This window comes from Chiloscyllium plagiosum, chromosome 1, assembly GCF_004010195.1.
Source record: "Chiloscyllium plagiosum isolate BGI_BamShark_2017 chromosome 1, ASM401019v2, whole genome shotgun sequence".
Classification (NCBI taxonomy): Eukaryota; Metazoa; Chordata; class Chondrichthyes; order Orectolobiformes; family Hemiscylliidae; genus Chiloscyllium; species Chiloscyllium plagiosum.
The window spans coordinates 27,910,696-27,925,435 of record NC_057710.1 but is presented as its reverse complement, the minus strand read 5'-3'; the positions used below and the strand labels follow the sequence as shown (position 1 = coordinate 27,925,435).

Genomic DNA, 14,740 nt, shown 5'->3' with positions numbered 1-14,740 from the left:
TTGTGAGTAGGACCTCAATCCTATGGCAGTATGTGTCCAGTCTAACGATAGTGGATGCTCTATTTGACCTACTTCGTGTAAATAAGGTGGGACAAGTGGATCAGGTGTCACCAGGATAACACTGGGATGACTGGTGATATTGGTACAAAATTTACATCCTTGTATTTCCTCTATTGATACATTTGGGGAGAATTTTTACTGGACTCCCACGTCCTTCTGTCTAATTTCTCCCCTGGTTTACAACCTTAAAATGGATTTAGAATTTCAAGCAGCACTGGCTTGGCTCAGATACTGCTGGATTTGCTTTATATTCACAACATTTTGGGTTTTTTATTTTGGATTTCAGATACATGCAAATTTCCTTTTAAATTCTAGCTTCAAAGTTACAACTTGGTTTGTTGTACCCTTAGTGCTGACCACAGAATCATTGAGTCATAGAGATCTATAGCACGGACACAGTACCTTCGGTCCAACTTGTCGATGCTGACAAGATATCCTAAACTAATCTAGTCTCATTTGTCAGCACTTGGCCCATATCCCTGTAAAGCCTTCCTATTCAAATACCCATCCAGATGCCTTTTAGAGTCATAGAGTCATAGAGATGTACAGCATAGAAACAGACCCTTCAATCCAACCTGTCCATGTCCCACCTGCCTGCATCCGGCCCATAACCCTCCAAACCCTTCTTATTCATATACCCATCCAAATGCCTCTTAAATATTGCAATTGTACCAGCCTCTACCACTTCCTCTGGCAGTTCATTCCATACGTGCACCAGCCTCTGTATGAAACAGCTGCCCCTCAAGTATCTTTTAAACCTTTCCCTTCTCACTTTAAACTTATGCCCGCTAGTTTTGGACTACTCCACCCTGGGAAAAAGACCATGTCAATTCACCCTATCCAGGCCCTTCAAGATTTTGTAAACCTCTATAAGGTCACCACGCAGCCTCCGACGCTCCAGGGAAAACAGCCCCAACCAATTCAGCCTCTCTTTATAGCTCAAACCCTTTAATCCTGCCAACATCCTTGTAAATTGTTTTCTGAACTATTTCAAGTACCACAACATCTTTCCTACAGCAGGGAGACCAGAATTGCACACAATATTCCAAAAGTGGCCTAACCAATGTCCTGTACATTTCAATAGGTTCGCACTCCGAGAAAGACAAGGCTGATATTTTAAAACATTTTTTCATTTAAATGAGTTGCTGAACTGAAGTTCTCTGAGGATATACAAGAACCTATAGCACTGTTTGAAGAAGGCCAGAGGAGTTAGCCTGGTTTGCTACTAATGTTTATCCTTCAATCAATAGATGGCAGTGACGGCAGGATAGGTAGTGTTTGGGTTCCTGAGCCTGTCTGCTGCAGAACACCAGGCCAGCTGAGTACAGCTTTCTTTTATTTTTTCTCTCTCATTTTCGTTGTCTTTTCTTTTCGGCAGCTTTGGCAGAGAAGAGGGCATCTGCGGTCAGTGATGGAATCGGAGATGTTGGGCTTCAGCTGTGGCGATGTGGTAGGCCTGAATCGGTCCTCCTCGCAGTGATAGGGACAGCTGTTGAATCAGCGACAGTGTGGTAGGCCCAAATCGGTCCTCCTAGCAGTGATAGGGACAACTGTTGTATCAGCGACAGTGTGGTAGGCCTGAATCGGTCCTCCTAGCAGTGATAGGGATAGCTGTTGTATCAACAATGGTGTGGTAGGCCCGAATTGGTCCACCTGGTGGCGATAGGGATAGCTGTTGTATCAGCAACAGCATGGTGGGGCTGGTGTGGTGCCCTTGGTGGTAGAGGCCCATCAATTTAAAATGCTGCCAGAACATGGCACAGAATATACACTTTTTGCTGTTTGTTCAACACAACTGACAATAAATCGTTCAATTCAATTTAATTCAATCACAAGAAATAGATTTATTATCATTATCTCACACTATTGCATTGCTTTTTAAAATTATTGTGTGGGATGTGAACATCACTGGTGAAACCAGCATCACTGATTGCTGTGGGACTAAACAGTTTGCTAGGCCTTTTCAGAGGACAGCTAAACCTCAACCACACTCTCCAAGTCGAGACGGCGGCTGAGTACCAGGGCTGCGTGTGCGCTCTTGAGTCTGGGGCTCATCCACTCCCCTGCTTTCTTAGTTTTCCTTTTACTTCTGCTCTTTTTCTTCTCCTTCTTTTGTTCTTATTTGATCACTTTTCTTTTCTTTATAGCCTTTTGTGGTGGGTTAATCGACAGCATTGTCATGGCAACGGGTGTGGGCCATGCGCAGAATAACACCAGCTCTTCCCACCGGTTAATGGTAGCACTAGTGGACGCGGCAGAAGCAGCAGCAGGGACATCCTCCCTACTTTGGAGCCAGCAGTGGCAGCAGCAGTGGCAAAGCTCCTTCAGTGATCGGAGGCAGCGGTGGCAGCTGATTTTTCAAGATGATGGCACCAGTAGGGTGACAGGTCGGAGGAGGGTGACCAGAGGTCTCTTGGTGAGGTGATAGTGGCGGCCTGGTCTGGCAGCAGAGCCAGAGACCCCTGGTTACACGAGGCCCAGAGCAGAGATTCTTGGCATTAGCAAGGCAGCAGGGGCAGGATGGTAAGCCCAGAGCGGGGACACCTGGCATCATCAAGGAGACAGTGGAGCCAGGGACCCGGTTGCAGTGGGGACTCCTGGTTATCAAAGAGGTGGCAGCAGCACCTGGTTACAGAAGGCACAGAACCAGAGGCTCCTGATTTCCGGCGAGGTGGCGGCAGTGGAGCCAGGGACCCCTGATTGTGGGGCGGGTGTGGGCTCAACGTGGGACCTGGCATTGGCATCAGTGCCTCTCTCTGTTGTCAAGCTGCCCAAATACCTGGAACCGGCAGCTGGCTCATCCCTTCACAGATCATCTTTTTTCTTCCCACGTGACACAAGTGAGAATAGAAATCTAACCGCCCCCCTCACCGCCACACCACCCCCAACCCCCCAAGGGGGGGGGAGGAGGCAAATGAATGCCGGTGGGCTAGCAGATCAGAACTACTTTACCTGGTTGGGGCTACTGCACTTCAGAGCTGAGCTACAAGCAGTGATATTTCCCAGCTGCAACGATAGGTAATACTTAACAGCAAATTTTACTGCAAATTGAATATAAAGAATAGCTCTCTTTTTAAAGCTATTGTAAATAACAGCATGATTGCCTTGAGACTCCAAAGTATTCATCAAAATAATTCCCTTTTGGAAGTAAAAGATATCAAATCCTTACACGTGCTTCAACCGAAGAAATGCAAAGGATTTGTTGTAACTCTGAGATTCCCAAGTTTAGAAATAAGTTCAAGAGTTTGATAAAATAGCCGGGTGAGGGCCAGATTACTTGAAATAGGGACTGTGCCTCATGTTTGTGTGTTCCTCTCTTGCTAATCTTTTGAATTCCTCGCTTAACCACGGTTTTCTTAGATTGATTCCCTTTTTCTGGTTCCGCCCCAAGATTCACTCATATGTTGTTCTTGTGTTCCCCGGTGTCCCTCAGATTGTTCAAGACTCTGCACATCTTGGAATCGAGATAATGAGGTTTATGAGCCACTGGTGGGACTCATACTCAGCTAATGGCAATGTACTTGTCATTTTCCCCATTTGCTGACTTGTGTCCTCATGTATTGCTCTCCTACATATTACTATGGGTTAAAATTTGAGGAAAAAGAAATGGGACTAGATTGATTTAGGATCTCTGGTCAGCATGGATAAGTTGGACCAAAGGGTCTGCTTCCGTGTTGTCTATCTCTATGACTCTAAATAGCTTTAAAGTCTGTTTTTAGCTGTTTGTTTCTGTTATTCTGGGTGTTGCTCTAATTGTTTGCCAAAGTTATAGCAGTAGATCAAGAGTTTCCTCTCCCTCCCCAACATTCTCTTCAAACATTCACAGGATAAATGCAAATGTGAAGGGCCATACAGAAAGATTGTGATGTTCCCACATCCTGCAATTCAATTGTTGCTTAAATTATTTCAGGGATATGTAAGGGTGAACGTGCTAGGTCTCAACGAATATGTTACTTCCTCTGCCAGAAAATTTGACCTATCATGCACCAATTAGCTTGTTAAGAGCTGACTGGCGAGTTTTAACAAATTCCTTGGCCTACCACAGACCTCAACACTGGTGTCTTGGGTCGTTAGACACTGGTAGCCAATCAGAAACTGGCAGCTTCTGAAGGAATCTTCTTTCAGATTCTAGTGAACCTATGGAATGTTTTACTGCAGAGAGGTGCAGAGGTTGGGTCACCTACAGACTACTTCATGAGTGGATATAGAGAAAAAGGTCATCATGTGATTTTTCAGATGGGGCTAGCAAATAGAATTGAGTTGGTAATTGCATTCACCACCATGGAAGCTTTCCAGAAATATTTGCTAGAAACTGAAGACTTATACCATTAAAAGAGCCACTGAATGATGGATGTAAATACAAAGTGGCTGATCATCGGTCCAGGAAAATAAGGCAAAATTTCAAGAATTCTGCCTCTTGTTTCTGGTAGGATAGTGGAGTCAGAGGGGACAGCTCAGAAATCACAAAGAGAGTTCAGTGAACTATGTAAATAGACAGAATCATGAAAGATGAAATGTAATACAGGCAAATTGCTGCAATAAGGAAGGATAACTTGATCACATGTATATTCCACAAGTCATGCTAAAACAGCTCGTGAAGAAACAAAAAAAAGACAGCGACATCTGTATCAGGCTAAACACTTAGAGCCAATCAACAAGGCGATGGAATATTCGTTCACCCAGAGGGTTGTGAACTTCTGAAAGTTTTAATTCATGGGATGTGAACATTGCCAACTAGGCCAGCATTTATTTCCCCATCCCTAGTTGCCCTTGAGAAGGTGGTTGTGAGATGCCTTCTTGAATCATTGCAGTCTATTTGGTGTAGGTAGACCAACAAGGCCATTAGAAAGAGAGAGAGAGAGAGAGAGAACTCCATGATTTTGACCCAATGATACTGAAAGAATGGCGATATATTTCCAAGTCAAGATGGTGAGTGGCTTGGGGGACTTGCGTTTGGTGGTGTTCCCATATACTTGAGCTTCTAGATGGTAGTGATCGTGGTTTAGGAAGGTGCTGCCTAAGAATCTTTGTTGAATGTCTGCAGTGAATCTTGTAGCTGGTGCACACTGCTGCTACTGAATGAGTGATGTTGGTAGAGGGAATGAACTTTGAGAATGTGTTGCCAATCAAGTGGCTGCTTTGTCCTCATCAAACAATTGGGGAGTATTCCATCACACTCCTGATTGTAGATTGTGGACAGATTTTGGGGATTTAGGAAGTGAGTTACTCATTGCAGGATTCCTAGCTTCTGACCTGTTCTTGTGGCCACAGCATTTATGATGAAGGACTTACACCTGAAATGTCGACTCTCCTGCTTCTCAGATGCTGCCTGACCTGCTGTGCTTTACCAGCACCACACTTCTCAATTCTGATCTCCAGCATCTGCAGTCCTCACTTTCTCCTAGTCACTGCACTTATATGGCAAGTCCAGTTTAATTTGTAGTCAGTGGTAATCCGTAGGATGTTGTTAGTGGGGGATGACAATGATTATCAAGGTGTGATGGTTAGGTTAATTCTTGCTGGATATGGTTACTGTTTGGCATTTGTGGTATGAATATTTCTTTGCCACCTGTCATCCAAAACCTGTATATTGTCCAAGTCTTCCTGCATTTGGATGTAGACTGTTTCAGTATCTGAGGAGTCACAAATGGTGCTGAACATTGTGTGATAATTAGCAAACATTTCCACTTCTGACCTTATGATGGAGGGAAGGTCATTAATGAAGCAGCAGAAGATGGTTGGACCTAGGACACTACCCTGAAGAGCTCGTACAGAGATGACCTGGAACTCAAATGACTAATTTCCAGCAAACACAACCATCTTCTTATGATTCCAACCAGTAGAAAGTTTTCTCCCTAATTCCCATTGATTTGTCAGGGCTCCTTGATGCCACACTCAATCGAATGTAGCCTTGATTTCAAAAACAGTCACTCTTACCCCACTTTTCAGTGCTTTTGTCCATGTTTGAATAATGCTATAAAGAGATGAGTAACCCTGGCCGAGCCCAGACTGAACAGGTAACAACATTAGTGATGACCCCTTCCATCAATTTACTGATGGTTCAGGACATACTGATGGGGCAGTAATTGGCCAGCATTGCATTTGTCCTAATTTTGTGGAAAGGATTTTAAACATTGTCAGGTAGATGCCAGTATTGTAATAGTGCCAGCTTAGTTATTGGTGCAGCAAGTTATGGAGCTCCAGTCTTCGGGCAGCACAGTGGCTCAGTGGTTAGCACTGCTGCCTCACAGTGCCAGGGACCTGGGTTTGATTTCACCTTGGGTGACTGTCTGTGTGGAGTTTGCACATTCTCCCTGTGTCTGCGTGGGTTTCCTCTGGGTGCTCTGGTTTCTTCCCATAGTTCAAAAGTGTGCAGGTTAGGTGGGAACTATAGGGTAGGGGGTTGGGTCTGAGTGGGATGTTTTGTGGAGGGTCAGTGTTGACCAGAGGGCCAAATGGTCTGTTTCCACACTATTGAGATTCTATGATTCCATAACTGGAATACTGTCTGGGCCTAAAAGCTTTTGCAGTATCCAGTGCCTCTAACTGTTTGTTGATATCATGAACAGTGAATCTAATTGCCTGAAGACAAGTGTTTGTAATGTTGGGAATGTCTTATAAATGTAAATGTTTTGATTTTGATTTAATGAGAATTGTTGTCTTTGTTTTTAGATAGAGTTCCAGAACCTGATCATTCATGGGTGACAAGCTTATTTCTCAACTTCTCTCTAATCATTTAAGCCTTTCCACTCTTGGTCCTTCCTGGCCACTCTATCTAGAACTCTCATAAATGCTGTTTTATAACTTGTCAACTAACACTCTCTCGACTTTCTCTTTCCAAAGAAACCAGAGCAGTATAGTAGCTCAGTGGTTAGCATTGAGTTCAATTCCAGCCTCAGGTGCCTGTCTGTGTGCTTTTCCTTTGGGTGCTCCAGTTTCCTCCCACAGTCCAAAGTGGGTTAGCCACAGGAAATGCAAGGTCCCAGGGGTAGGGAGGTGAGTCTGGGTGGGATACTGTTTAGAGAATTGGTGTAGACCTGTCGGGCCAAATGGCCTGTTTCCACACTGTGCGGATTTTATTTCACCCTATCCAATATTTCCATCGAGAAGGTTTTTCTATTCTTGGTAACATCCTTATAAATCTCTTGGGTACACTCCATCATATGATCACATCCTTCCTGTAGTGTGGTGGCCAGATTGTATACAGGACTCTGGCTGTGGTCTAATTGATCATGTGTGATACAATTTTAGAATAAACTCCTTGCTCTTATACTCCCATGCCTTGTTAGTGCTCCCCATATTCTGACTTCTTCATTTACCTATTTTTCTGCCCATCTAATCAATTTGTGAATACCTTCCTGCAGTCTACAGCTTTCTTCTTCACTAGCAACTAAACAGCCAGTCTTTGTATCATCTGAAAATTTAAAATATGTCTCCGATAATATTATGACCACAGCTGATGGGTATACTACTGGATGGATCACATTTTAGAGTAAGATATGTCTTCACTAGGGGTGGCTAAAGTCCTTTGAACAGAAGAATATAAAAGCTTATTAAACAATAAACAATGCAAGAACTATTTAAATCCATCTATCTGATCAACTCTTTTATCCCAGCAACATTGCAGACACCCAAATCTTAGTGAAGCGTGCTAAAATTCTCCAAGCTAAAATTCCTTGTTCTGCTTACACAGCTGTAAGCAGTTTCTTCTCAGTAAGTTTCTCCATTCAGTTCTTCTTTCTTTAGTGTTGATGAGATTTCCTTAGGATTAGACATCATGGCCAGTATGAAGAATCCAAAAATGCTGGAAACTCAGCAGGCCTGGCAGCATCTGTGGAGAGAAAGCAGAATTAACATTGTGGGTCCAGTCAAGAAGGGTCTATTCTGAAGCATGTTAAATTTACTTTCTCTCCACAGATGCTGCCAGACCTGCTGAGTTTCTCCAGCAATTTCTACTTTTTTGTTTCACTAAGGTCCTTTAGGGAAGGAAACTGCCATCCTTACCTAATCTCCAGACCGTAGTTGACTCTTAACTGTCCTCTGGGCCATTAGGGATGGGTAATAAATGCTAACCTAACCAGTTACACCCTCATCCCATGAATGAATAAAACAAAACAGTATGATATTGTCTGGGTGCTTTCTTATATACTAATCCATTTAACATATACCACAAAAATTGGAGTCTTGTAGAGACAGGTAAGTTTATTAACAACTCTAATGATGTGATATCATATTTCAGTCTTCTAAGTTCTATGCTTATTTATATACAACACACACCAACTCATAGTCCAACAGGTTTAGTTGGAAGCACTAACATTCGGGGGGATACTCCTTCATGATTTTTAACTTTGTCCAGTTCCTAGTCCAACACTGGATCTTCCACATCAGATTTATGTACTGGCACATTGCATACACTACTGATAGGGGAAAGTGAGGACTCCAGATGCTGGAGATCAGAGACAAAAGTGTGGTGCTGGAAAAGCAAGGCCGATCAGGCAGCATCCAGGAACAACAGACTCGACAGTTTGAGCATAAGCTCTTCATCAGGAATGTTACTGACTACTGACTGGTTAGCTAACTGACTACTTAACTGATTAGCTGAAAGTAAGGTATATTTTTATACCACAGATGGTGCCAAATCTATTGAGTTTCTCCAGAATTCTGTCTTTGTGTTTGTTTCTGTATGAATGAATCTGCTTTTGGGCCCCCTTTCTCTTTCTCTTTCTGTATTAAAAGATCCAAGTCAGCAAACACCTGAGAAATTAACTACTCAGTGGCTTGCTATTCACATAATTTCCTGGAAAGGCTTTCTTTAACTTCCTGTTCAGGAATAATCTTCGAGCCATGCTAAGAAAAAGACTTTCATACAACTGAAAACTAAAGTCCAGTTTTCCTCCAATTTAGAAGAACCCAAGTTCCCATATATAACCTCCCTCAAAAAATTCAATACGATTTTGTACACATGCCTTCCCCCAATAAAGCCATGTCAACTATCTTTAATTAATGTGGAGAAATTAATTCTTAACCCGTCTTATTTTAGCACAAGAACCAGACTCAGAACTGAGAACAGTCAGGCAGAAGATGGACAAAGGATCCCTAAAGAGGCCAAATATCCCTGCTGAATCATTGGAATTCTTAGCCTGTGACTGGCCAAAATGGTGAAAAGCCAGTGAGGAAGGCACTCACATGGAGAGACTGCATGACAACATACAGAGGTCATGCCGAGAGCACACAAGCGCCAAACATCTTATCTACCTGACCCTTCACGCATCACATCTGGCCTGCATGTGGCAGATTGAATAACATGGAAATCGCTGTAACAACACTTAAGAAAACCAGGATGGAAGGGGTCCTCAATTCTGACAGACTAAGATTACAAGATGAATAATATTCAAAATGGATTTTTATCTGTTCTCAGGCTAATCTTTGACTGACCAGTACTTCCTGTGGTTACTTCCAGTTACTTAAAATCTGAGATTTTGATACCTCCTTTGCAATGAAGGCTGATCTCTTCCCCAGCAGATGGCATCACTGGTCTAGAAGCGCGCAGTTAGTACAGTATGTCTGTTCTATAGACTGTATTTAGCATACAAATTAATTAATCTATTTAATAGGGCGAAAATGTTTCGTGCATTTTGTGAATAAAAGAGTAACTCATGTAAATTCCTTGTACTATTTAAATGTTTAAGATACGTAGTTCATTTTAGTATTTCTCTCTTTTACGAGATTTTGTGTCTTCGGTCTTCAGGTAGCAGTTATTTATCTTTTCTTCTCTAGAAAAGTATTGCGATATGTTTAAAACATATTAATAATAAAGGGCGATTCCGACAGGCATGTTGAAATGCAACAGTTAAAGTAACTGAGGAAGAAATTAATATCTGGTAGAATCGAATGCGACGAGAACTAAATGCAACAATCTCTTTTTGAAAGCAGACGTGTGCTGTGTTCAGTCTGCATTCACCCCTTCATAGGTATCTACTTATCGCGTACTTTAATGCATGTAAACGGTGTAGTTTGCAGACCGTCACGCACAAGGTTAACAGAATGAGCACGGTTGCAGTGTGTTATCTGAAAGCTCTCTGTTTTATTGGGGTAGGTTATTGACCTGCTGCAACTCCCACGAGGTTCCATTGTTTATAATCTGGGACCCGGACTGGGACCGCTCCATGCTGCACAGCCGGGAAAATTTAGGGGGTGCTGTGATTCCTTGCCGTGTTATCGAAGTGGTCAGGTTCCCCGCCGGTCGACGTCCGCCTTTTCTGGCCGACCGCAGAGGTGGACTCAAGTTTTGACGTGCCGCCCACCGTGCACGCCGCCGCCCCGGTTTGACCCATACATTGCTCCTCCGTCTCCCCGCCACCCCATGACGGTGTGTAAATGGTACGCACCGAGGTTATAAAGGTGGCGGCGCCAGGCCGGCAGCTCAGTTCTCCTGGCGGTTGGGAGAAAGATGCAAATGTGAATGGAAGATGCTGCTCTTTTTTTTCGTACGTTGCTCGTCTTTATCATAAACCAATGTGCCTGTGTTATAAGAGGAGGGGAAAAAAAAAGAAAAACTGGGCAAGATTTTTATTCTTTCAGAGACGAGCTTGAGATGCTGTACTTTTGTTGGAGATATATCTTTAAGTGTGTAGCCATATATATTGTATAAAAGGTAGGAAAAGTGTTGAGGGTTATTATAGTTGAGGCTTTTATTTAACGGACGGGTTTTTATTGTTGCCGTTGATAGTGGGTTTGCGGTTGGGGGGGACTTGGGGATGCTTTGAGGGGGTGCGGGTAGTGACTGTTGGGGCCTATGCTGTCTGGAGTTCCCACGGCCTTGTGGGAGGTGTAGTCTTTTCCTCCGGCGACGTTGGGGGCGATGAGAGGGGTAGGGACTCAATCTCCCAGCATTCTGCGGCACGGGCTTTTGCGAACTGACGTCACGGCGCTTCTTCCCTACTACTAAACTCGGTGAGGGCGGCGTGTGCGCTTGACCGATAGGTCTTTTAAGCCAATCGGCTCTCGGGAGGGCCGGCAGCTGTGGAGAGGGTACTCCAATAGGCGCGCGGCTGGGGGCGGGTCTCCGCTGCTGGGAGTTGGGTTGATCTAGCTCCTGGGCTTGTTTCCCTGGCTCTGCTTGTACATGGGGGATTGGGGTATGCGGGCAAGCAGCGCTCTCAGAAATAAGGGCACCTTATTGTCCAGCACCCCTCAGTCGGAGGTTTTCACTGGTACGGTAAGAAATAACGGTGAGTACTTTATTAATCGATGATTTTTTAAAGTAGGTAATCAACCTTTATTGGGTAAACTGGTAGCATTTGGGAGACGAATATAGCAGAATTGTTAATGCAGTTTTGACTTTTTCTTTACTGAGGTTAATGTGTAAAAGAGGTTGATGCTCGTTAGTGACACAGCATGATGTTCATTCCTATCTTCATTTCAAAGTAATAAAAGGAGTTGGATGGTGTTTCCATTTTTAAGCACTGTTTAGTGCATGATTCTGGTTTTAATTGAGGTTTGCCTTCGTCTTTTACAAAATGAGGAATTTCCTTTGTATGAAAGTGCCCTAATTGGCGGAGCATCAAATAAATAATCAGGTGCATCTTGGATCACTGTCCATCTTTGTGTTCTTTCTCTGAGAGCTTTTAATGATGTCATTGTGGTGTTGTCCTGAATCCTTGATTTTATACTCATGAACGCTGTTATTTTACAGCAGGCGCATCAATATTGCTTCAGCAATTTTGCTGCTAAAGCACCCTATTGCATGTTCAATGCACAAATTTGGTTTAATTTTTTTGAATATTCTGTGCTGGAAAATAAAACCCATTAAGATTCATGACATACTGCGAATATAATGTAACATAGCATATAGCAAGTCTCTGTACTTGGATGTTTTTTAAACCGGTTGAGAGAAGGGAATTGGCAATTTAACTGTATTCATGTTCACCCATATGTAAAGTAGCTGCCATTCCTAACAGAGCTAATCAATGATTTATGAGCCTATTTGCATTCCACAATATATAACTTAATTATTGAGAAAATTCCAAACTTTGCTTTAACTGATGTCATGTATGCTTTTATCAGTGTGCAATAAGTAATATTTTTGTATTTATTACTTTTTGGCCAGCTGGCTGCCTGTTAAATGAGTTAAACTTTGAAAATATTTGTACAATTTTAGTTTTTATGATGATGGTATCATTCAGTATTGAGAAAACTAGGTGAGTTAATCTAAAATTCAGGTTCTCAAATTCAGTCATCTAATCTTTTGTGTAGCTGATGATCAGTACTGCTGAGAGAGCACTAAACTGCAACCGCAGGCTGCTTTTTTTGGAAAGTAAACCTAGCTTGGCTAAAGCAAAGTGTTTATTGTGGGCAGTAAAATTTCCTTCCAGGGGGATTCCGCTACATACATTTTGATTTGAGAAATTTAGTTGTAAGCAAATAAACTATTAGCAGAGATGAACTTATGAAAAATAAACTGGAAAGGGAACTTTCCATTCTGAACTGAACAAACATGAGTGTTTCATTGTTTTTATTCATTTCAAGTAAAATATATTGACTTGTGCTTTTACTGGAAATCTGTTTTTAATAATGCTGAAATAATCTGAGCAAATATATTTCATATCCTGTAGTTTTGGGTCTGTAGCAAACTATAATGAAGAAGTTGGACCACAAATAACATTGGCAATCAATCCCTTGACTTAAGACATAGTGGAAAATAGTGAACATGTTATCATGAATGCAGAAATGTGTGGAGTTCGCAAATGATTGATGATTCTTTAGGAAAATGGAGTCAACAATTTGGATAAATCCTTTTTTGTAATACATTGGAGCAGAAGTAGTCCATTCAGTCTATGGACTCTGCTCTGCCATTTCAGAGAGATTCTGACTGATCTGATCATCATTAATTCCATTTTAATGTCCTTTCCCTGTTACTCATGATTCCCCTACTGATTAAAAATCTCTCTCTCTTAGCCATGCGCAAACTTAATTAACCAGCCTCAACAGCCCTCTGTAGCCAAGGATTCCACAAATTCACTATGCTGCTCAAGACAGAATGCCAACTTGCGGATTGTTTCAGAGAACATCTCTGGGACACTTGCACTAACCAACCCCACCGCCCTGTGGCTGAACACTTGAACTCCCCTTCCCACTCTGCCAAGGACATGCAGGTCCTGGGCCTCATTCATTGCCAAACCCTAACCATCCAATGCCTGGAGGATGCATGCCTTGGGGACCCTCCAACCACACAGGCTCAATGTGGATTTCACCAGGTTCCCCATTTCTCCTCCCTCCACCTTATCTCAGTTCCAACCTTCCAAATCGGCACTGCCCTCTTGAATGGTCCTGCCTGTTCATCTTCCTTCTCACCTATCTACTCCACCCTCCTTTCTGGCCTATCACGTTCACTGCCACCTTCATCTACCTATTGCATTCCCAGCTACCTTCCCCCAGCCCTCCCATTTATCTCTCAGTTCCCCCCCGGCCCATAAGCCTCATTGCTGATTAAGGGTTTATGCCCGAAATGTCAACTCTCCTCCTCGGATGCTGCCTGACCTGCTGTGCTTTTCCAGCACCGCACTCTTTGACTCTGGTCTCCAGCCCTGACTTTCTCTTATGGTCCTCAGCTGTCTTAAATATGTGACCTTTTATTCTGACATTATGCTCTCTGGTCCTAGACTTTGCAACAAGGCAAAGCAACCTTTCTGCATCTGCCCTATCAAGCCCTCTAAGGCTTGATGTTTCAAGAAGGTCTTCTCATTCTTTTGGATTCCAGTAAATGCAGACTCGTCCCATCTTCAAACCCCCTCGATATTTAACATCAATCTTGTGAATCTATCTGGATTGCCAACAATATTGGTATATCCTTCTTTGGATAAGGTGCCCAAACCTGTTCAGGATTTCTACTGTGGTCTGACTAGTGCCTTGTGTAGATTGACCAAGACTTACCTGTATTCCATATCCTTTAAATAAAAGGCCAACATTCAATTTGTCTCCCTTATTAATTGTTGAATTTTGATGTTAGTTTAAGATTCATGCACGAGGAGTCCTAAATCCCCCTTTAGTATTCTGCAGCTCTCTATTTAAATAATATTAAGCCCCTATCCTTCCTGTCGAAGTGTTTAACCTCAAGTTTTCCCCCATTATATTTCATCTACTGATTTTTGCCTGTTTGCTTGATCTTGTCTACATAGGGGAGGCAATGGCGCAGTGTTATTATTGCTGGAGTGTTAATCCAAAGAGCCAGGCAGTGCTCTGGGGACCTGAGTTTGAGTTCTGCCAAGGCAGATGGAATTTTAATTCAATAAATATCTGGAATTAAGAGTTTAATGATGACCATGAATCCATTGTTGATTGTTGGGAAAAACCCAGCTAGTTCACTGATGTCCTTTAGGGAGGGAAACTGCAATCCATACCTGGTCTGGCCAGTGTGTGACTCCAGACCCACAGCAATCTTGTTGAACTGCCCTTTTGGCAATTGGGGATGGGCAATAAATGTTGGCCTAGCCAGTGATGCCCTCATGAACAAATGAAAAAGACATTTCCTGCAAACACTCATCCTCACCATTTGCCTTCCCATCCATTTTCTTTTATCCACAAACTTGGCTATCATGTGTTCACTTTTCTCATCTCGGGCATTAATATATATGGAATTGAGCCTCAAAAGTGATCCCTGAGGCACGCCGCTAGTTACTGG

The 14,740-nt window shown here is 42.9% G+C and overlaps 1 protein-coding gene across 6 annotated transcripts in view; it reads left to right on the top strand.

Moving 5' to 3' along the window:
• The first annotated feature begins 10,458 nt into the window (after positions 1-10,458).
• LOC122559200 (protein FAM53A-like) overlaps positions 10,459-14,740 on the top strand; it is a 103,412-nt gene continuing 99,130 nt past the window's right edge. For 2 of the 6 annotated variants that reach the window (XM_043708659.1, XM_043708744.1), the window contains exon 1: positions 10,977-11,291. Coding sequence is in view for 1 of the 6 variants with exons in the window: in XM_043709064.1 (XP_043564999.1) it covers positions 10,530-10,547 (18 nt within the window). In the remaining 5 variants the exon portion in view is untranslated. Of the gene's footprint in view, positions 10,548-10,567; positions 10,715-10,976; positions 11,292-14,740 lie in introns of those variants that run through there. The other 4 variants (XM_043708606.1, XM_043709064.1, XM_043708824.1 and 1 more) reach the window with 4 other exon arrangements.